General features: G+C 40.1%; 1 protein-coding gene across 4 annotated transcripts in view; it reads left to right on the top strand.

The window, feature by feature from the left end:
- The window catches only part of LOC309875148 (transcription elongation factor A protein 1), a 50,268-nt gene that overhangs the window by 7,158 nt on the left and 19,855 nt on the right, over nucleotides 1-23,255 (top strand). The window contains exons 7-9 of one of the 4 annotated variants that reach the window (XM_082754269.1): nucleotides 496-597; nucleotides 1,242-1,418; nucleotides 19,472-19,534. In XM_082754269.1, coding sequence (XP_082610395.1) covers nucleotides 496-597; nucleotides 1,242-1,418; nucleotides 19,472-19,534 — 342 coding nt within the window. Of the gene's footprint in view, nucleotides 1-495; nucleotides 598-1,241; nucleotides 1,419-2,907; nucleotides 3,472-13,752; nucleotides 14,001-19,471; nucleotides 19,535-23,255 lie in introns of those variants that run through there. The other 3 variants (XM_082754268.1, XM_082754267.1, XM_082754266.1) reach the window with 3 other exon arrangements.

The raw sequence follows: 23,255 nt of genomic DNA, 5'->3' as shown, positions 1-23,255 counted from the left end.
TGGTAGTATTTTTAATTTAACTTCAATTTGGTAGGTATTTCATGGTCTGGATTTGTTTGGGAAATATATTTCGACCATTGCGGCTTCTAAAATATCATAACAGGCCAATGTCCTATAGACCAATTGGGTCTATATGCCAACTGTCTATGTGAAAGAGAATTAAAATATCAAAATAATGATGATATTGTCATGAGTGGTAGTGCTTTTTATTCATGTCTAGCTTTGAAGTCTAAGTTTCATCTGTTAGTTCTGGTAAATTTGCCGTTTTACTTGTGAATTGATCACATGGGCTTGGAAGTGGGGGGAAAATACAATAAGTGTACTGTATATCTGTATCTTTGTGTATAAGAATACTTGATATTGCTCTTACTGTTGGTTCTGAGGAAGAATAAATTGGAATGGAAAAAGTTCTTTAAAGGAGAAACTGAAGATCTTGAAAGAAACATGAAAAGGAACGTTACCTTCACCATACTAATACTAATCTTTTTGTCTTAGGGAGGTGCTTTATCATTATATACAGCTCTTACAACACAACAAAAATTAGCAGGTGTTGTAGCCCTCAGCTGTTGGCTTCCTCTACGAACTTCCTTTGCTCAGGTATTTATGTTTCTTTCTTAAGGTGTTCTGCAGTTGTGAAATTAGTATATCTGAAGATTGTATCTCGTGCAGGAATTAGTGGCTGTCATTACTGAGTATTGCCTGCACTTAGATAGCTCCGAAGTTTGTGAAATAGGGCACTGCAGGTTTAGAGTTAGGCAAGTTGGGAAAATGAGGAAGAACTCAGTAGCTACCTCTGCTTAAAATAACATTCGGAGGAAACGTACAGGATATGGCAAGATTTTCCTTGAAGATGAATTTTCTATTTGCGACTAATTCCATCTGCAAGTCTTATTTAAGACTAGGTATTTAAAAAAAAGTATCAGTTTGTTTTACTATAGTCTAGAAGTCACATTTTTTGAAGATCTTTTTTGAAATGAGTGCCTAAATCTTACATGCAGGTGTGTTTTCCCTGTTTTTGTTGTTGTTGTTGTTGTTGAATTTAATGGGTGGGTGGTCAGGCATAGAATGTACTTCATGGGGAACTTGCATGCTATTCATAATGTTCTTCCTTGAGAATTCATCTTGCTTTGTCATGTCACAGGGAGTAGTGCCCTGGGGTAATTTTATCTCAAATATGTTAGTTTTACTTCATTTACTGTCTCCTTCTTCTCTTCCCCCCCTTTAAATCTCACTCCGGACAGGGCACTATCAGTGGTGTCAACAAGGAGATTCCCGTTCTTCAGTGCCATGGGGACTGTGACCCACTTGTTCCTTTAATGTTTGGTTCTCTTACTGTTGAGAAGCTAAAGAGTATGATAAATCCAGCCAATGTAACCTTCAGGACTTACTCTGGCATGATGCATAGCTCATGTATTGAGGTAATTTTCTTAATGTACGATGTTTTAGTTGTGCACTTTATTTTTCCCTCCAAACAATTTTTTGGTTGTTTTATTTTTTATTTTTAATTAAAAGTGCATGGTTCTATTGACTTATTTTACTGAATAGGTTAATGCCTGGCTGAAAAAAAACATCCCAGGGAAATGTTTATATGACTGTTGGGGATTTCATTGGAAGACTTTATTTTTGGGTCTAGGCTGGTTGGTCTATAAAACACTTTTTTTCCTAATTTTTATTGCTTGCTTATTAAAGTAATCACCACAATGGAATGCAGATTGAATTCTCACAGCATCAGTACAGCTTGGCATTCTGGGGAGAAGTGCACGTTCTGTGGATGGTTTTGGAGACATCAGAGGAATTTGGAGGGGGCTGTTGCAATTTTGAAAGAGGCAGCCTCAAAATCTGTGCTTATGGTTCTGGCCCAGCAAGCAGTTGAGCTGATGTAATGGCTTGCTGCTGCCAGAATGGGGTGGGCTAGTTTCCTCTGCTCTTGACCTTGTGGCCCTCTCTTCCTGCACCAGCTCTGGAGCTGATCAGAAACTTCTTTGAACCCTCTGAATTTGCTAAAATGGTAAAAGCTGCTGGCTTAACTTTTGCTGCCTTAGTGAGTTGAAGCATCTGAACCCACACAATGGTAGGAGCAAAAAACAGAATAGGCAGCAACGAACAGGTCTTCCATTTTTCAGCAGCAGTAACTTTGTAAATTTGGATAGCTGCATCTCTTTGGGAGGTTTATGCAGTTTTATTACATTTAGACAGTAATAGCATTGGGTTGTCATGCAAATGTATGTGTTCTTTCTTATGACAATTAGTACTTTTTGATGTGTTTTTTTTTTCTTTGGGGCGGGGGGGCAGTCATGCATTTTCTAAACTTGCATAAAGTGCTACTGTCGTATATTGCGTATTCCTATGAAGGAGCTTCCCTGGTTTAAAAAAAAAAAAGTAATAATAAAAATTAAATTATTTCTTATGTGGATTGGTTTCCCAGTCTGTTTCACAGTGTTGCTTTTCATTCCTTAAGAAAGGAAGTATCATGAAGGTAAAGTTGTTTGGCTAGGAGGAGATGCTGCTGGGTTTTCACACCACCGTTAACTTGCAGAGGTTTAAAGTATGCACGAACCTACAGCCTTAGCTACATTCAAAGCCAGTCCATTTTCAGCCTGGTGCTGTTCGCATTACTTGATGATTAATATGTAGATTGCTTGTTCAACTTCACAGAGAAAAAAGGTGGCCTTTGTCCTTTTCCTTTGGCTTTAACCTCTTCCAAGCAAAGCTATATCTATTGCCTTGAAGTTACCTGCTTTGATTTGCTGTGTGCAAAGTGGTAAAAACATATCAAGTAACTAACTGAATATTCAGTATTTCTAGCCCAGCTGCTCACAATAACTGAATTTTTGAAACCTTATTTCGTGTAGCTGAAAATATATTAGTAGTGAACTTCAACTAATGCATACCTTTCTCTTTGAACAGGAGATGATGGATGTAAAACAGTTCATAGACAAACATCTACCTCCCGTAGACTGAAATGATACGTGAGAAGCCTTCTACATAATATACACCAGCATCAACTGTGGTAGAGCGTTAATCTTTTCACATGCCTGATAGGAAGCATTACTTCTGTACCTACAGTGTTACTACTGTGTTGCAAATTTATACTTAGGACAAGGATTAAATAATACACACGTGCGAGAAATGATAATCTTTTTAGTATTGATCATCCACTGATGAAATTGTAAGAATGAGGCAGCTAGGTAACAATGATAGAATGTAAACTGAGCATACTATTTTAAAGACATGCCTGACTTTTGATTGCAAAATTTTGAACCATTTGTACAAGTAATCAAAGACTAAATTTATGTGAACAACATAAATGTGACCAGTTTAGTATGTTTGAGACATGTTTGTTCTTAATACTCTTTGAAAATAAATTAAAACATTTTGTTTATGTAATGGATGCATAAAGTACACAACAAATGTATAAAAGTATGTAACAGTGGGCATATGGTGGTAGAATAAATGTTACTGAGGACAAACCTTGAAATGTTAAATGTTAATTCTTACACCAGATAGAAGGGTGGTTCTCCTAGAAAGACTTAGTCAGTAGAGGTATATCCTGTATTTGAAACACCACAATTTTTAACTGTTTTCATACAAGTATATACTGATAGTTATATCATTATGAAGGGACTCAGTACTTGTTACACCATCATTCGTTGCTGTCTTGTTGCCAGTTGTTTTAGATTACTATAAAATGATGTCAAATACTGACTTGGAACAGAATTCTGAAGAAGTGCATAAGGTTAATATGAGTTTCATTTAAAAAATCCTGTTTTGATATTGAACATTCATCTTATGCTTTAGTCATTGTAGCTTTCATTTATGTAGAAATGTTCATGATATATTTTACATGAGCGATTCCAGCATACAGTTTTGATTTTTCTGGCTGCCTTGGAGTAACTAACTGAAAACAGTGCAGCCATGTAGTTTTTAGTTTTGTGTATTGTTGAAGTCTCATTTGTAACATAGACATTGACCAGTTTAGATTCTCTTTTGTGGAACTACCAGTGGAATTGGGATAACTTTAAATTGTTATTGTCTAATACTTTCTTTTATTTCATTTCAAAACTTGAGATTTTTTCTGGAAAAGAAAACAGAATGTTATTTTCAAATATATGATTGTATGTTTCCCTGGATCAATGTAGCCTAAGAATGTGGAGACCTACTACAGGCAAAAAAATGTTCAAGATATAGAATGTCTCTTATTTTAGAAGCATAAAGTTCTAGAACACACTGGATTACAGAAATCAATGCATGCTTTTTGTAGTTAAGAGCTGTAATTCACTTTCTGGAAGTAGCTGTTCTTCTGTAGCATTTAGAGGCCATCACCACACTAGAGATATTAAAAAAAATATACTATGCTTTTTACTACATAATAAGCTGCTTAACAATCTTCTATACTGAAATATGTTTGCAAGCAAAGAATATTCCTGTTTTGGATGCATCTGTGTTGTCAGCATTGTGATTCATACCTGTAGATAAGGTACTTTCTACTCGCCCAGCTTAATCAGGCAGTCCTCTTGCAGTGTTTTTGGATTTACATCACAGGAACCTGCCAGTACAAATGTATAAATCAGGAATTATGTATGTATATCCCTCTGACATAGCTGCTGCCAGAAATCTGGCTTGTTCACCTGGTCTGAGTTCTCAGTTTTCATTACTTTTCTTCATACGTAGTGCACTTCATTTTGAGGAAGCTATTTTTCTTTTCTAATCCTGTTTCTCTGGATTATTAAATATCTCAATTGAAAAGGATTATTTTTTTTTTTTCTGAACAGTATTGGGACACTTCTAGAAATTCTATCTGCATGGCTGAGGAGTCTATTAACTTTGAAGTTTAATTATTTTTTTCAGTCTCAGTCACTGTTCTATGTATTTGCCAATTTGTCTTTCAGTTAATTTCTTTCACTGAAGAAACCATAATATTCTTGTAGTTGTGCCAAAGTTGTGTTCAGAAAACTGTATTTCCTAGCTTGGAGTCATTCCCAAATTGCATTAGCTAATTTTTCAGTCCCGCTGAATTGCAAACTTCTTAGTCAAGCAGTATGTTATTTCCCTTAGTTTTCAGATTGATTCCTACTCCCCTGTTGTCTAAGTTACTCCCCAAATACTGTCTTGTTTCCAAACTTCTGCATAACCTTCTGATCTTTTTTATTATTTTTGTGTCCTGTTTGTGAATTGATAACAATGTCCAGCTGCTGTTGTTCATCTCTTATGTAGTCTGCACATTTCACATTTTTTTCTTATGTTGCGATTAGTTTAAAAAGAAATATTCCTAAGATGTTAAAATGAGATTGGTCTTAGCTTTATTCTGTTAGCTTAACTCTTTTCTCAGTTTTATGCACGGGCTTCACAGCTCAAAGTCAGCTTCTAGCAATTCTGCATTTTAAACTTAGATCAGCTTCAGCTATTGTCTCCATGATGCTTTGAAATGTTCTTTTAGAAACGCTTTATATGACAACTTTGTTTAAATACTCAGCTAGCATAACAATGTGTTTTGTTTTGTTTTGTTTTTTTCATACTGTTTTGCTGCTTACTTTATCCACAAAGAGCTGTGTTACCAAAGTAAATGTAAGCAAATGTCATGACTTAATTCTGAATTCCTATTCTGAGAAGAGTCCTTCCTCATGCTTTGTTGCAGGGGAGATGTGTATGTTGTAGATGGGGTTTTCTAAAGAGCCCAGAAACCAGAGGAAATTTCATAGATGTATTTGAAGCCTGCCCCATTTCTTCCAATAGCAGTGTATGTATACTGAGCTCTAGTTTTTTTTTTTTTTTTTTCTTCCCAGCTCATTGGAAAGCTGTGTGTGATCTCTTAGCTGAACTTAGTCACTACCTGACATGATTTGATGCTGGGGTTGTTGCATGATGTCCTTGCTGGCATGTGTTTTTAGGCTGAATGATAGCTTGTCCCAGTGTGTTTATTTTCACAACAGTCTATTAAAATGGAGAAGTTGGGCTGTCAGTGCTCTAAATATGAAGATCCTGTTCTCGGAAACTACGACTTGAAAATCTCCAAGAATTAATTCTATTTTTGCATTGCTGAACTTCATTGAAATGGGATGATGCCTTAAAAATGCCTGTTTAAGCATTGAGGTGAAAATGTCCTGCTTGCAGATCAGTTTATTTCAGTGGGTATCGAGCTCCCCAATACATTTTAATTTCACATTCAAAATTAAGTTTGACTGCAGTTTTGTGACATCAGAATTCTGACTTCTTTTTAGAAGATGTTCCCCATTTTTAACTAAACACATTGAATCATGTATTGTGAGCCAAATCTTCCAGCCATTCCTGAAGTAAATGTACTGTGGTGAGGGCTGTATGATTTGGTCTCTTCCTATTGTGTACAATTACAACACAGTAGATTGGTAAAAAGTACTGTACATCATCGCTGGTATTAGAATTGTTAATTGAAACATGTTCTCTCTAATGGGGTATACTGAACTTCATTAAAATTATTAGGCTGAATCTTGGAAGTAGGGGCACTGTTTCTGTTAATGGATACGACTAATAACAAACTGTATATGTTAATGAAGCCATATGTACAAGGCCTGCATATCTTAAATTTTATAAAGAAATACTGAACACTTGCTCTTTGTGTTATGAGGTATAAGCCATTTATATTTAATATAAACATTTAACATGTAATTTAGTTTGTGATAAGGACACAACTTTGAAAATTACTTCTGTAGTAGGGAAGATGTAAAATCTTTCAGTTTTTATCATTGTGAAATAAATATCAATCAGTGTTTGGGAAAGTACTAACGAGTTTTTCCGTACATACCTGAAAGAAGTCGAGCTTTCATGTGCTGTGAAACAGGCACGTGGAGACCTCTTGCAAATGTACTGCAGAGTAATGGATGCATGATTCTGTAATACAAAAGGATGATTCATAGTTACTGAAAACAAACAAACAAACAAAACATGTAATGATTTGCTTTTGAGAAGAATGCTAAACATGAATTATTATTTTTTTTCATATTCTAGGTTATTAATTTTATTTCAGCTTGCTTCCTTGGAATCTGCAGTAATTTTGAAAGGTAGAGGAAATTAAAATATTTTCCAGTGCCCTTATTGTAGGACACTGAGGAGCCAAAGTCTTCTCTCTGTGTGCTGTTAAACCATTCCCTGGGGCTTCTGCAGTGTCAGGGAACCCTTCGAAGTTATGTTATGTTTAGCATACGTACCACTCTATATACTTGTTAAAGAATCAGTTTTCTGGTCAGGGGTTACGTGCTCCTTAGGCTGACTGTGAAATCTGAGGCAGAACAGCGGTATACACAGTGTGAGGCACTCCCACGAGAAAACATGGAGGTTATCTGGGAAGAAATACTGTGAAGAGTTTAGCTGAAGAAACGTGAGAACAAATGGTGTCTTCATGTGGTAAAAGTAGACCTCCCTCAAGCAGCTTGAAGAAACTAAATGTCTGCTTGTCTGCATATGTGGTGGTTTTCATCTTCTCCCTCGTCCTTAGGAGGAGCTTCTTCCCTTACTCAACAAGCTTACTTCATTTCCATTGTTTTTGTCTTGACTGTAGGGGCGACTGATACCGTAGCTGGTTGGTCCTTTGGGGTGGTCACAGTGTGTGTGATCTTGTCATCAAATTCAGGAACTTCCCTGTCTCCTTGAGGGTGCTGGGCAGTGTGAATTGACATTTGAGAGGCATAAGCCAGACCCCAGCAGAGTGCAGCAAGCTGGTGGAGTTCTCTGGTATTGCCAGGGTCAGGGCATACGTCTTTCAAACGCTCTACCAGTTTTCTTGGATTTTGCACTTGTTCTGGGGTGAAGTTAAGAACCATCAGAGGAGAAAACCGTGACAGGTACCTGCCCAAATCCCCCCACACACCTTGCCACCCACAACTACTTTGTCTCGGGGCAGGTCCTTGGATGATATTCTTAATAAATTGTTTGACCTCAGGGAGGAAGACAAACACTGGAACTAGTAATAGGATAACATCCGACCAAGGGTAGCCAAAATACTCAAAGGCTGCTGCAATTAGCCCCCAAGGAGAAAAGAAGAAGGCACCACCCCTGATACTATTCATGGATTGACTGCTAGGGGAGAAAAAAAGAAGGCAGTGTAATTCTTAATATTTCCAAAAAGATAATCTCCAGGAGCCTAGAATGATAACAATGCAAGGCCTGAGTACCAGACGAAACTGGAGGCACAGCATGATAAAGAAACCAAACACAGATTTCAACATGTTCTCCGATCGGATGTAGAGGAAAAAAGAGAACAGAGAACGGACTACATACAGCACAAAAATATTAACAGAAAACCCAACATTGTGACTAGCATTATATTAGTTGTAAATACCTTAATCAATTCTACTGTTATCTCAACCCTCGAGCCCCGCGTTGGGTGCCAAAAAGGACTGTGGTGGTTTTCCTCAGCTGGGCAGCCGAGCTCCACCACAACTGCTCTCTCACTCTCACCTCTCCTCAAAGAGGAAGGGGGGAGAAAATACAACACAAAGAGCTCAAGGAAGCACAGAGAGAAGGAAAAAAAAAATGTTCTCTACTTCCCATCAACGGGAAGCAGGGCCTCAAAATGTGTAGTGGTTGTTCAGGAGGACAGCCCCCTACCCCACAGGAGCCCCCTTTTCATTGCTGAGTGTGACATCAGGTGTTATGGAATATCCCTTTGGTTGGTTTAGGGCAGCTGCCCCGGCAATGTCCCCTCCCCATCACTTGCCCACTCCCAGCCTGCTGGCTCCTGGGGGCTTGAAGGGAGTCCTGATGCTGTGCCAGCACTGTGCAGCAATAGACACAACACTGGAGTGATATCAGTGCTGTTCCAGCTACGAGTGCAGAGCACAGCGCTGTGTGGGATGCTGCAGGGAAAGGTGACTCCAGCCCAGACAGACCCAGCACAGCATGGAGTGATGCCAACACATTCACATGGGGTACATTGAAGTTAATGTATGGAAATGTGTATTAGAGGCAGATATGTGAATAGTCAGTGGCAACTTATGGATATAAATACAGCTGGTAACAATAAAAATGCAATAATACACAGTAATTTGTCAGTTTATGAAAAATTTTGACTAGTTTTCAGTGCCCATTTGCTTTCAGCCATGGCATACTTTTCAGTAGCAATACAGCTGTGAGGAGAAAAGTTGCCTAGAATTAGCATAGTAAAAAATTACAGTGTAGTATTGAATTAAACTTTATCCAACACGGTATGAGACCATTGGTGTGGTAAATGAAGAAAGTGACAAAATTCTCAGCATGACAACTCTTTAACCTATAAATGGGATTCTCTGAAGACTTTTTTTTTTTTTTTTGATTGCCACTCTCACGTTACCACCAGTTGCCTTTAGGATAGCAAGTTTTATTAATTCTCCTTGAGTGAAACATGCCTTTGATATAACTTATTAAAGCTGATTTAAATGAAGTACTTCCATAATTTAATTGGCATCCACGAAGTAAATCAGTAGATAACGATTTTCTCTTAGTTCCATTTCCTGGAAAAGAACAACCTCCTCCTTTTTAATCTGCAAAACTTGTAAAACTTAAAACTCCTAGCCAGTTTGCAGAGGTGTAGTCAGCTTTACCTCAGGCATCAACGTGAGAGGTTTAGTTTCTCTGTGTAGGCAAGGTGGTTTTCCCTTGGGGACACATCAGAGTTTTTAAAAGGAATGTGGTATTGAGATGGTGAACCTGGATTGCCCACTCAGTGGGGAAACAAGGGGAGGTCCTGTCATCAAAAAGTATATAAATCGTGTTTTGGAACTAGTAGGGGCGCTTGGTCTAACTTCAGGTCACACCATTATAACCTTTGGCTAGTCCAAGGAATTCAAAAACCCTATTTGTTGAAGAACAATAGAAATAACTACTCAAGATGCACGTTACTGTTTCCGAAAGTTTGGAGGAAAATCTCACAGATAAGAGAAATCACAACTCCCAGTTGCTACAGCTCCTGTTACGAATTGAATCTTGTACTAATCTTTTTTTTTCCTCTGTGAAGAACAGGGTCAGTTGGCTGATGCAGACCGATTGCAGTTCTGTTTTGATAGACTGAAACCACCGTTTATGAAGTGTTCAAATAAAGAGGAGGGGCACAATGAGTATGTTTTGTGGTTACATAAAACTTTTTGGAATGCTGTGAATTTTACATTTTCCGTAGATGTGCTAACAAAAATTAGAGGAGCTGTTCTCATATGAAATATTAGTCCTGAAAATGGAAGGCTTTAAGTGGAGGAGGGGTTTAGAGATCCATAGCTACAAATTTTTTGTGTGCTACTGTTGTGATCCTCCCCCTTAATTTCTGGCTATGTTGTATCATAGCAAAAGAGACTAGTTAGCAGAAGTCTGCAACGTTTCACAGGTGCACCCTCTCTTTGGAGAACCTTTTCTGTCTCTTAAATCTTGACATTATGGAAGGTCCTGCAGTCCAGCAAATGAGAAGCACTATTGAATTAGGGACTGTCTCTTCGCAGCAGCATACGTACGGTACTTTTTAGAGAATGTCACAAAAGAACTGTGAAAACATGCTATAACAGGTAAATGCATTGCAACAAGTGGTATGCTATTTCTTCTTTCCAATGTGTTATTTAGGAGAAAGAAGCTCTGAACAGAAAGGTTGCATAGTTTTAACTTTTGATTTTTTTTTTTTTTTTCCCTCTCCTATTCTTTGGAGTTAAAATGTTACATTATAGAAGAAATTGATGCTGTACAAAGTTTCTTGTTAAAGGGTCATCTAAAAGAACAACCGTGGAGCGTGCTGTGTTTTTCTTCTCAATAAAGAATCACTGTCAGTAAGGCTGACAGAGCAGCTAATATACAGAATCTTGTTAGCAGTGGTTCAGTTTATTTGTACTATGTGCTACAGAATCAGAATGATAATCAGTTATGTGAGCTGCATTTTTTTTTAATGCAGATGCTTGCAGAAAAGGATACGCATTACCATCTGGTTAGTCTTTGATTTCCCTACTGAAATATTTCTCTGATGCTCCTTTCATTACTTTAGATGTTAAATGTATGATTTGCTTTCTCCTTACAGTCCTGCTGCAGCCCCTTGTAAGTGCTACATCACATTTGATTTACATTTATGATTTCCTTACCTGATACATTTTGAATGTTAATAAGATTTAATCTGCATTTTAGAACTTTCCTTGCATTTCCAAAGAATAAGGTATTGAAAGTTTTTCTTTGTTTGTTTGTTTGTTTGTTTTTAGATAGACTAATATGGGAAGACTTGATTTCAGAACTTAAATACGTTTGAACTAAGCATACTGACAGATTTGAGATTTTTGGTTTTCTGATAGTGTTGTCTCTGGCCTATTTTGCACGTACTGTAGAACACAAACAAGCTTGTTTACCATACAGCATAGCAATAGCTCTCAGCTGCTAACATGCCATGTACTGTTTTTATCATTGATACGGTAGTGAGAAAAACAGTAACACCTTTCATTTGAAGTTAGCATCTAATTTAATCTGAGTTAGTTATTACTTGTACTAGGCTAGTGCATCTAGACAAAATGAACTACACCTGAACTGTCACAAACCCTTAAATGTTGAGAGCATTGATACTTTTTTTTTTTTTTTCTCCAAAATCTGTCCATGAAAGCAAAGGTAATCTTCTAAAGGTTTCTTGGTAACTTTGTTTTTTCCCTTGAGCATATACTAAAGGAAAAAGCTACAAGATTTCAGTATGTTTATCCAATTCACGCCCTTGATCTACCATCTGGGAAGATCCTGTCTAGCTCCCAAATTATTTTTATTGCTTCAAATGTCTGTGTATGTCTAGACCCTTCAACTGGCAGATGCTGCGACCATTGTTCATTCAGCATCATGCAGAAGTGCTTTAAAACCTCCTGTCTTCATGTGGCTTCAGAATTTAAGTCAGTCTTGCTGCAAAGTACATGACGTGTAATTGCAGTGTCAGTAGTCTGAGTGGCAGCTCAAGGAAAATGCCTATCTTACCTCTTCTCCAAAATGCTGGTGTTTTCCAGCCCTCACCCACAAATGCACCCACAGCATTTGACGGTTTACTAATAATAGTTTCCAGAAGCACACATAAGCACCATCCTGAATCTTAGTAGGGGATAAGCTGCATGTAATCTTTATGTAACGTGTGGATATTCTGATTGCTTTCTTGAGGTAAACACTTTGATTTTACAGTGAAAGTAGTTAAATGGTCACTAGTGGCGTTCCCCAGGGCTCAGTACTGAGGACAGTCCTCTTTAATATCTTTATCAATGATCTGGATGAGGGGATTGAGTGCACCCTCAGTAAGTTTGCAGATGACACCAAGTTAGGTGCGTGTGTCGATCTGCTCGAGGGTAGGAAGGCTCTGCAGGAGGATCTGGATAGGCTGCACCGATGGGCTGAGGTCAACTGCATGAAGTTCAACAAGTGCCGGGTCCTGCACCTGGGGTGCAATAACCCCAAGCAGAGCTAGAGACTGGGAGGGGAATGGTTGGAAAGCTGCCTGGCGGAGAAGGACCTGGGAGTATTGGTTGATAGTTGGCTGAATATGAGCCAGCAGTGTGCTCAGGTGGCCGAGAAGGCCAACGGCATCCTGGCTTGTATAAGAAACAGTGTGGCCAGCAGGGCTAGGGAAGTGATCATCCCCCTGTACTCGGCTCTGGTGAGGCCGCACCTCGAGTACTGTGTTCAGTTTTGGGCCCCTGGCTACAAGAAGGACATCGAGGCGCTCGAGCAAGTCCAGAGAAGGGCGACGAAGCTGGTGAGGGGCCTGGAGAACAAGTCCTACGAGGAGCGGCTGAGGGAGCTGGGCTTGTTCAGCCTGGAGAAAAGGAGGCTCAGGGGCGACCTTATCGCTCTCTACAGGTACCTTAAAGGAGGCTGTAGCGAGGTCTGTTCTCCCATATGCCTGGTGACAGGATGAGGGGGAATGGGCTAAAGTTGCACCAGGAGAGGTTTAGGTTGGATATTAGGAAAAACCTCTTTACTGAGAGGGTTGTGAGGCATTGGAATGGGCTGCCCAGGGAAGTGGTGGAGTCACCATCCCTGGAGGTCTTTAAAAGACATTTAGATGTTGAACTTAGTGATATGGTTTAGTGGAGGACTTGTTAGTGTTAGGTCAGATGTTGGATTTGGTGATCTTGGAGGTCTCTTCTAGCCTAGACAATTCTGTGATTCAATGATGTGGTTTGCTTTTTTTTTTTTTTTATTTCCTAACTACAAAAAAAAAAAAAAGACATTCATGAACAGAAATTGACAGTACATATTACACGTTTATGTCAAACTTTGTGTATCTCAGTCGACCATATACAAAGTTCAGGCTGGTTGAAACACTGGGAAGGAGCTGAGGTATTACAGTGTGGTATGTGGCTAACGCAAAAGTTTCTTCCTCATCCGCCTTTCAGTTGTACTGGTTCTTGACCCTGAATCTGTTCTAAAATCTGAAATCCTCTATGTTATAGAAAAGATGGGCTTTTTAAAAGGCCTTTTCGGTGACGGGGAGGGAGGGCTTTACGTCTTTTCCAAGCCAGGCAGGTTGAACGCTGCCAGCGGGGCTGGCAGCTGAGGGCGGCGGCGCAGCCCTAAGATGTCTGACGCGGCTGGGGCACCTCGTGCCTGAACCAACCCCTCGGCAGGCGCTGAGCTGAAGCTTTAGGGCACACCACCGCGAGCAGCGCCTGGGGTCGGGGCGGCACACCCCGGGAGCGCGTTTCATTGCGCTTTGCCTGTTGCTTGGGGGCAGAAACGTCCCCCCCCAGCCCCATTTTTCCACACACACGCTCTCTCGGCGCTCCTTAGCGCTGCCTGGTTCCCGCGGCCGGCGCTCGCCGAGCGCTGCCTGGCGGCGCCGCGCCCATCGCTGGTGCTGCTGGGGCGGGCCGGGAGGCAGCGCCGCGGCCTCGCTCCGGCTCCGGGACCGGCTCCGGCTCCGGCTCCGTGCCCCGACCCCGAGCCCCGAGCCCCGGCGCGGCCCCGGCAGCGGGCGTCCCTGGCGGGGGCACGCCATGACCACGGAGGACGAGATCATCCGCATCGCCAAGAAGATGGACAAGATGGTGCAGAAGAAGAACGCGGTGAGGCGCCGGCACCGGCCTCGCCTCGGCCCCTTCGCGCCGGGGGAGGCTCAGGGTGGAAACGAGGAGACATTTCTGCTCAGAAAGAGCAGCCAGGCACCGGGACGGGTTGCACAGGGAGGTGGTGGAGCCACCGTCCCTGGGGGTGTTCAGGGAAGGGCTGGACGTGGTGCTTGGGGACAGGGTTTGTGGGTGGCACTGGTGGGAGGGGGTGGCTGCACCAGGTGGTCTTGGGGGTCTCTTCCAACCTTCACAATTCAATGTTTCTAATTCAAAACTTATCTGTGTGCAACTTCTTAGTACCATACAGTAGCCACATCAACGACTTTTTCCTCTCTAAGATGATATAAATTACCAATAACGCTTTTAGTAATGCTTACCCATCTATGGGAGCACCACCTGCATTAAACTGGTGAGGTTTGTGTGTGTCCTGCTGCGTGTCCCAAATCTCCTCACAGCAAGCAGCGGCACCGGGTGCTCTCAGTAACAGCTGGCGGCAAGGACAGGGGCTTGAAGCTAGTGGATGCTGGAGTTGTGGTCCTCTCCCTTCCCGTACTGAAGGTGTTCACATCTCAGTTCATACCCTTATGAAACTAGTCTACAGGCTTTTCTGGGATGTGCTAATTCACAGCTTTTCCTTTTCTTTTTTCCCTCCTACTCACAAGCACAAAAGGATTTGTGGTCTCACTTTCTCAGTTCTGAAGTTGGAGCAGTGGTTCATTTTGTGATGTATCTCAGGTGCCTCAAGTACCTGTAGGGAGCCTACAGGAAAGCTGGGGAGGGGCTCTCAGGGAGTGCAGTGATAGGACAAGGGGAACAGCTTAAAACTAAAAGAGGGGAGACTTAGAGTAGATATTAGGAGGAAATTCTTCACTCAGAGGGTGGTGGGGCCCTGGCACAGGCTGCCCAGAGAAGCTGTGGATGCCCCATCCCTGGAGGTGCTCAAGGCCAGGCTGGATGGGGCTTTGGGCAGCCTGGTGTGGTGGGAGGTGTCCCTGCCCATGGCAAGGGGAGGAAGCTAAGGGAGCGTTAAGGTCCCTTCTAACCCAGACCATTCTGTGGTTTTGTGATAAAGACATACAGACTGCAAAATGTTTGAATATCGCAGGAGGAGCAATGGTGAAGTACAGTCTGTGCGGTGTTGTTTGGAAGACTTCTGACAAGAGGAAGAAAAAAAAACCTCCCTGATAATCTGGAAACAACTGCTGGTGCTGGGGAGCATCAGTGGGGCAATACCGTAGGTGCTAAGTGACGGCCGGGCATTTTGTGGTGATGCGGGAGGCTTTAGGGTCTGGGCTGTAATCCTTAGCAGCAGCTGGGGTCACGCAGGCGGGTGCTGCAGCACAGGTAACCCGGTGCAGGCAGCTCACAGCTGTAGGGGCAGCACAGCATCTCCATGGGGGCAGCCTGGGTCGGATGCTGCGAAGCCCAGCACCGAGAGGGTATCAGCTATCCAAAGCATGTGTGTGTGCTGTGGTGGCGACCCTGAGCTGGGTGTTAGGAGAGGGAGTGCATCGGTATTTAACTCGGCAGCTCTTTCTCTGTGCTTTTCATGCTGGTCTCTGTCAGTTGTAAGGTGTTGGTTGGACTTAGTCCTTCTCTGCAGTTAAAATGCTAACTTTAGCAAAGTGACTGAGGTAATTTCTATACGGAGGTACTTTGTTGTCTCACAAAGATGGAGCTGAGTTGGGAAATGTGCTCTTACATAAGCACACACTAGACGATCATGTTCCTGACAACTTCATATGTTCCTTTCCCCATTTGTACTCAACATGAACAGGAAAATTTTAGACAGTTTCCTTATGCTGCCAAGCACCTGTTTTCAAGTCTAAAACACTTATTTATGTTTCTCTGTATTTGGTGTGTGTCTTTGAGAACGATTTGATGAAACCCATCAATAAGAAAAGCTTTGATACCTTTTCACCCTGAAGTTGGCAAGAGACACCTCAATCTCGCATACAAGAGGTGTCCGTGTGGTTTGTGACAGAGCCCTGTTTGGCATTTCTTTTGATGAGATGAAAAGGCAGCCAGTGCAGACACCCTTCCTGAGTCAGGTTCCTGGTGACTTGCCTTGACTAAAGCTTTAATTGCAGCTGTGCGGATTTCACAACTATTTACTGAAGCGATAAATACAGTTCTTGGAGGACGAAATAATCGAGCAACGTTGTATTTAGCACACTATGAGATGCATATTTCTGCTGTTACTTCAAGTATTGATTGCATATTGGGAATAGATATCACCACTCCTCTAAAATTAATGTGGTTTCGTTAAAATGCGTGTTGGGCCTTCCTATAGCTTTTGTTGTATGTAAGTACACTCTTCTCTCACTGAGTTACTTTAATGAATGATTATGAAAGATAAGGTTGCACCCATGGATTAAAAAAAAACAAACAAACAAAACACACAAACAAAACAGCAGCAGTTGAGTAAGTTTAGGAATAAAGTTGTCCATGTTATTAAATGTTTGCTTCCCTAAGTGGAACAGATCTATAACTACATGTATATAGGCCTGTTGTCTTCAGAAACGTACTCCATTTTCTATAGCCTGAAGCATAGCTTTAAAATATACATACAGAACATCATTCTGCTGCTGTGATCTCGTCAGCTGAGGGAAGCTGAAAGGAGTGGTCTATGAAGGCTGTAGATTAAAGGTCAGGTAAACTGGAAGCCAATAGGAATGGGGCTGGAGCATTACCTTTCACTTTCTATAGAATTACAGAAATGTCTTGCAAAAAAGGATTTGTAATAATGTTTGTAACAGTGTTTAAAGCAGGGCAGTCTTACACTAGAAAAATTGGAATTACAGCATCCACTTTGCTTTGGGTTGAAGAGGATGTCCGACTTTATGATAAGGAAAGTGGTTGTGAAAATCTGTTTAGTCGCTGATACAGTTTGGACTTGGTTTAAATTTAATGCATCTAGTTTTTAGTACACCTGAAGCAATTGACTAGAGAAGAGTTAAGGCTTAGAAAACACCAGTGCATTAGAGGTTTTGGCAATTTAGTACAGAAAACAGCATGAAATGTAGGTACTGGACAGAGAGTGCATTGTTTTGTGATTTGTTGCATGGCCTGTTAAACTAACAGCTCAATATATAGGTTTGGAAAATATTTAGGCTGGGAACAATGGAATTGTTTTGATACCTACAGTTGGAAAAACAATTAGAAATATATTCCATTTGACATTTTTGCCTGCAAGATGAGTTAAAAAGAGTGCTATAATCCCTACTTTGTATTACAGTATCATTGTTAAGCTGACTGCAGTACCAGACTACATTGTCCTGAGTTTGTTTTGCAATCACAAACTGTGTACAGTTTGCTAATAAGTTAATTGGTTTGGAGGTAAGTGTTACCTGATTATATTTTTGAAAATGACGTTTTGTTTTTTGTAGCTTGTTTGGCTAAGAAAATTTTCTTGAATTTGATTTTTTTTTTTTTGTAGCTGTAAAGGTAATAGGTTTGTTTCACTTCAATCTGTGTTTGCACAGGGGAAAAACAAACAAACAAACACGCTTATGACTGTTTAGAGAAAGATATGGATTAGTATACTAACTCAGTTCAGCACCTGAAAACAGCATGAGATTTACTGGCCTTGCACCACTGCTGCTAAAAGTCCTCCGGGGGAGTTTTATTTAACTTTTATTCAAAAATTAGACTCTTTTCCTGGGACAGCAAAATGTTAAAGCTTTGGTTTTATGAGTGAATTGGGTTTCTGTGAGGTGGGAAATACTGAATTTTTTAGTTTTAGATGGTTCTTTGCTGTCACACACTTAGAAACAAACAAACAAAGGTTGTAGTAGACATTTGAAAGCATCTGAACGTGTGCCTGTGTGGATGTGAGTTTTAAAATGCCACTTTTGTTTTACTCAGCCTGTTGGTGGTTGTTTTATGTGCTATCTTTAGCGGTTAAGTTGGAAGACCGTGCAGGTGCAGCAGCAGATTACGTGAGTTCCTTTGCAACAGGTGTCAGAAGTTGGTTGGGAAGAAGTTAAAAACAAAGACCCATGCAAATGAAAAGATGCAAAATGCATGTTGTAATACATACTTTGTGAATATGTAAAATGCATATAGAAGTAAATAAAATAGGATGAGCTGAGAGAGAGGTAAGGAAAGGGATGGATTTCCAAAGAATGGAAAGATGGAAATTGTGTGGAGTTGGTTTCTAAACCTCAGCGATTTTTGTTTATTATTTAAAAAAAAAAAAGGCAATAAGGTAATGGGGTTAGTCTGGGCAGAGTGGCCTCTAATATGAGAAGTCCTTCGCCTTCTTGCTGTTCTTAGGTCACAGGTACAGAACCATATGCACTTGAATAACAACAAGCATTTCTTAACCTTTGGGAGTTTGCTGTGCTCTGCCAACGCATGTGTAGCAAGGAGTGGATGGTGCAGAGATTTGCCTGAGTGAGGAAATTTGGAAGCCTATTGCTTGCATTTATGAAAACTTCTAAGTGAGGCCAGCATCACAAATGAACAAATTGTTAGAGCAGCTGTGTATATAGATTGTCATCAATATTTAGCAGATCAGCTAAGAGTATCATCTCTGAAATGAACTCATCTATCTAGGAAACTAGTGCTTTCATAATGTTAATTTATACCTTTCCTTATCTTAGCAGTGGAAGAGGAATAAAGAAAACTGCATGGCAGCTGTATAATAAACAAAAGCATTAGCTCAGTTGTTTCTAGTGCATTAGGATGGGCTCTGGCTTCCAGTCTGGAAAAAGTTGATGCTTGGCCTGTCTGGTGTAGGCTAAATACTCTTATCTGTCTGCACTAACCTATGCAGTCTAGTATGTATATTTCATTGAATTCATATTTAAGGTCAGTAGTTGAAAATAAGACTTGAAAGCAAGACTTGCTCAACTTTTTTTCTTTTTAATTGGGGCATTAGTTAGCAGACATGCATACACAGTTGTCATTTCTATGGGGGACAGTAAACCTGTGTCTAGTCAAATAGCGTAATCAGATTGTCATTTTTAAACCAGCGTAATTTTATGTCTTTACCACATCACTATAAATACAGTTAAGAAAGTGAGTTATAATGAGCTGCATTATTGACGGGCTGTACAGAGCTTCCCAACTCAAATTCTTGTCTAAAACAGCAGGTGAGCTTGTTGTAGATTACCAATTGTTGTCTGGTTTGTTTCTGATGCTGTTAAGCAAAATGTGCCTGTGGATGCCTGTTGTTGAGGGTGTGTGTTGGTTAAGTGGCAATTTACAGGATGCTCTGACTGGCATTTGAATTATATGGGATGAAACGTCCCTAGTCTTTCGGTGAATACTTTGAAATCTGAGTTAATTTTTAGTTTGTGAAGCAGAACATTCCTTGGCCCAGAATTGTTCCATGGATAAATTGGGAACTGATGGTTTGAATCCAGTCTGGGACCTTTAAGGCACATAAGAGTATGTTGTTGATACTATTTTTAAAATACCTCATTGCTACTAAATTGACTGTTTCTTTTTCCTTTTTGCAGGCTGGAGCTCTTGATTTATTAAAGGAGCTTAAGAATATTCCCATGACTCTTGAATTATTACAGGTATGACTTTTTATTGTTATGCTGCAAAAATTAACCCCGTAATAACGAAGGTGAGGCCAGCAAATCTGGAAGGTTGCGCTAATTAAAATAGATTCCCGTGGAGAAAGCACTTGAAGAATCTGTTATTTTGGATAAGTAGTCTGATTTCACCCTGATTCAGGGCATTTAAGACTTAGCTTCCACTCTTAAAGGTCATCTTTTGAGTTAAAAATAATGAATGTAGTTACAGACAAAGGAAAAGTACTGCTAATAGATTTGCTTTACTTACATTTGTAGATTCTTATTACCAGAAATGTGATGCGTTTCCCTCTCTGTAAGGGAGAATGCACCTGATTAGAGCTCCTCCTTTTACCTAGTTTGTTCTGTAGCTGGATTTTAAGTGAAGAGAACAGTAGTTCATACCTTCAGGTAGGTTGTATTTGATCATTTCCTTTTTTATCCATCTAACTCTGAGTAGTGTAGTTATAAAGGTAATTACAGTACCGGTTTTGCTCCTCTATGCAGGTGTGGTGCTGTCTCACACTTGCAGGCGTACACTCTCATTTTGCTTATCTCTACATCTCTAACATAGTATATTACTTTTGTAAACTTTTCAAAAAAATAAGTCAATGAACTTCATTTACATGTCAAATTTCAAAGTTTGTCATGTAGTTCTGCAGTGTTTAACTTCTGTTTCAAATTAACTGGGTATTACCAATCTCTATGAAAATTTGCAAATATGGCTAAGTGGAAGACCTGATTTTTGCTGTGGTAGTCACTTAAATTCTAAAAGACTAAAAAGTATCATTTTGCTAAGTGACAATGGCCGCAGATAAAGAATTGGCTACAAAGATAAAAGTATCTGTAGCAGCATCAGTCTTTCCTATATATTTGTAAAATATATTTATTTTGGTTACATTATCAATAAAACCATTTGCCACAAAAAATAGGAATTTGAAAGTTTCACCTTTATGCATGAATGAGCATGGCTGATACAACTCTGCAACTTTTTTCCCTATGTCCAACCTTGTTCCTAAAACAAAGAAACAGAACACCTTCTCCAACCCTATTTTTTTTTTAGTTTCTTTGTGTAAATCTTATTAATGCTATTCGTGTAATATATATATTTATATGTATATATTTCCCCTTTGGAATGAAAAATCCCTGTGTAAGTGCTCCATAAATTCTTTATGTATGTAAATACTGCTTTGCAAATCTCATGTGCTTGGTATGATGAATGAGACCAGGAGTAGTTTGACACAGAACAGCAGAGCTATCTTTATTTACCCTTTAACCTGAAGGATCTGACGAATGTACAAGTAGATAACTGGTAAAGGAATTAGCAGGTGGCTCCATGCTGTTTCACACGTCCCTGAATTAGAGATAGTGAGGAAACAAGTGGTAGAAACAAAAGCTTGAGCAAGGTTGAGATAAAGTAAATTGGCTACAGTGTTAAAGACGAGCTTTAACAGCTCTGGGGCAGTGGCTAACTGCTGACCAGCTCAAGGTGCCTGTCTGAGGGTCTCTAACCAATTATACGTAGGGATATACATAAGTCCAGTCACTTTAGAACTTAATTTGATACTTTTTTTATTTTGCATTATACAGACATCAATTGTATGACAGATTTGGGTGCCTGGACAGCACGTGGGGTTATGGGGATAGTATATGTAGTAGTGAAAAAGGGCAATAAACGTCTCCTGTTCAAGAGCCATCAGGAGTCTGTGTCTTGCATCCCTTCAGATAACTCATTCTTTTTTAGTTGCAATGAAAACTTTTCTTACTAGTGTTATCAACAGAGGGGACTTTTAAATCTTGATGAGTATAAACTCAAGTGTCTCTCTTCTGGGGCACTTGTGTGGCCCTGATTTAATTTCTATAGATTGCATACTAATCCTGTCTTGTTTTTTATTCTATTTGAAAGAAGCTTATTTATTTCCATCCACATCACAGGTACCTGTTTTTAAAGTGGAATAATATTTCTAATGACAGGTTGTTTTTAATCTGCATTGAGGGACACCATATGAGTTTTTAAAGAAGATTTCTCTGTAAGTCTAGTAGTAAGTCTAAAGGGATGAGCTATTTTAGTCTTGCTTAGTAGACTGACTGTAGCTTTGTTAAGAAGTTTTTCTGAAGTATCCATTGCTGTATCCCAGATGCTTTTTGGCTGTGTAAGATTTCATTTAAACTCAAATTTATATTATTTTTGTTGAGAGTTTTATCAATATGTAACATCCGTTCTATGTTTCTTTGTTGGTCTCCCAAAATTGCTTAAACAGTGGAGGACTTGGAGCACCAGTTGAAATGGTGGGTCATTAGTGTGCTGATGTTAAGGAGAATGATGGTGAGAAAGTGGGAGCTCTAAATTCCTCTAAGTAGGTTGAGATATCTGTTGCTATGTTTGGACTGATGAAGCACAAGAAAGTATGAAAATCATACTTTGATGCCCATTTTGAAAACTGCTCAAAAATGGACTACTCTGAGAAATTCACCGCAGACTGATGTGATAGTTTCATTATTCCTTTGTAATAAAAGGAGTGACAATTCCTCTTGTGACATGACTGGCAGTTCAGTCTGAACCGGGGAGATCCTCTGACAATTTACAAGTGCAAGGAATAGGAAGGTACGTGGCAGTAATTTTGGTTTGTGCTTGTGTCATTGGCCTTTCTTACCTGACTTCTGCCACAGGAAAACGAAGGGATTACATCCACTAATCTGTCATATCTAACAAGTTATGTGTGAGCAAGGCAATGTGCTTCCTTAACAGCTGTTGAGCTGAGCTATGCAAGGAGCCTGTAGCCTTTGTAGCACGTGATTTATGTGGGGATTAGAATTACAAATCTGTTTAGCAGCTGCACAATATTAAAGACGTTGTTTCTCTGATGCTAATTGTGGGTAGTGCTGCAGCTAAAGAGAGACAGCCTTTATTTTAACCAACAGGTTTTACTGGAAATCGCATGCACACATGCACACACCCCTGTGCAGAAGTAAGCCATGATCTATGGTCCTTGTTAATGACTCGCCAGTCCACTGGCAAGTTGTGGAGACCTGGGAGGTTGTTGGTAGTTATTCTCTAGGACTGAATTTGGCTTTCTTTTCGTCCAAGTGCTCACAGATTCTCTGTCCTATTACTTTCATACAATTTAAAGTTGGTACCACCAGTGCTTGCCTCAGTGGTTGCCTTTCTTCCTTTCATTTTGGCTGCCACTGTATGCTTTGTTTCGGGTTCACGTATAGGTTACCTGTGGTGACTTGTGTAGGCTGTTTGGCCTACAGCTTGAATGCTTTGGAGGTGAAAACAGATGTTTATGGAAGTCTGAGCCTCTTAAAGAAAAGCAAAAGAGGAGTGCTTCGGAATTTGGAGTGAAGAAGAATGATCCATACAGAGACCTGCATGTTTATAAACTGGCACAGAGATGATTCAGTTTCACAGGTTAAATTGGACTGGACAGAAGTACCAATCTTCCACTTAAAATGGCTCTCACAGTAACAGTTCCTTGGAAAACTGAGGAATTTCAAATGCTGACAGCCGATTTGTAGTTGAAGCGTGGTCATTTGGAGAATACAACAATAACCTCTTGTGACTACCTGTGTCAGTTTTCAGGCAAATAGGTAGGAAGATCATACCTTCCTGTCTTTTTAAGTGAGGCCGCATCATGTGTTGAAAATAAATGAAGTGAGTTTACATACTACTTCAAGAAAACTGAGAGTTTAGACAGTTACCAGCATAGGTTCTGCTCGT

This window comes from Aythya marila, assembly GCF_965140915.1.
Source record: "Aythya marila genome assembly, chromosome: 2".
Lineage (NCBI taxonomy): Eukaryota > Metazoa > Chordata > Aves > Anseriformes > Anatidae > Aythya > Aythya marila.
Note: the sequence above shows the minus strand (reverse complement) of the source record. Positions and strands in the feature narration are given on the sequence as shown.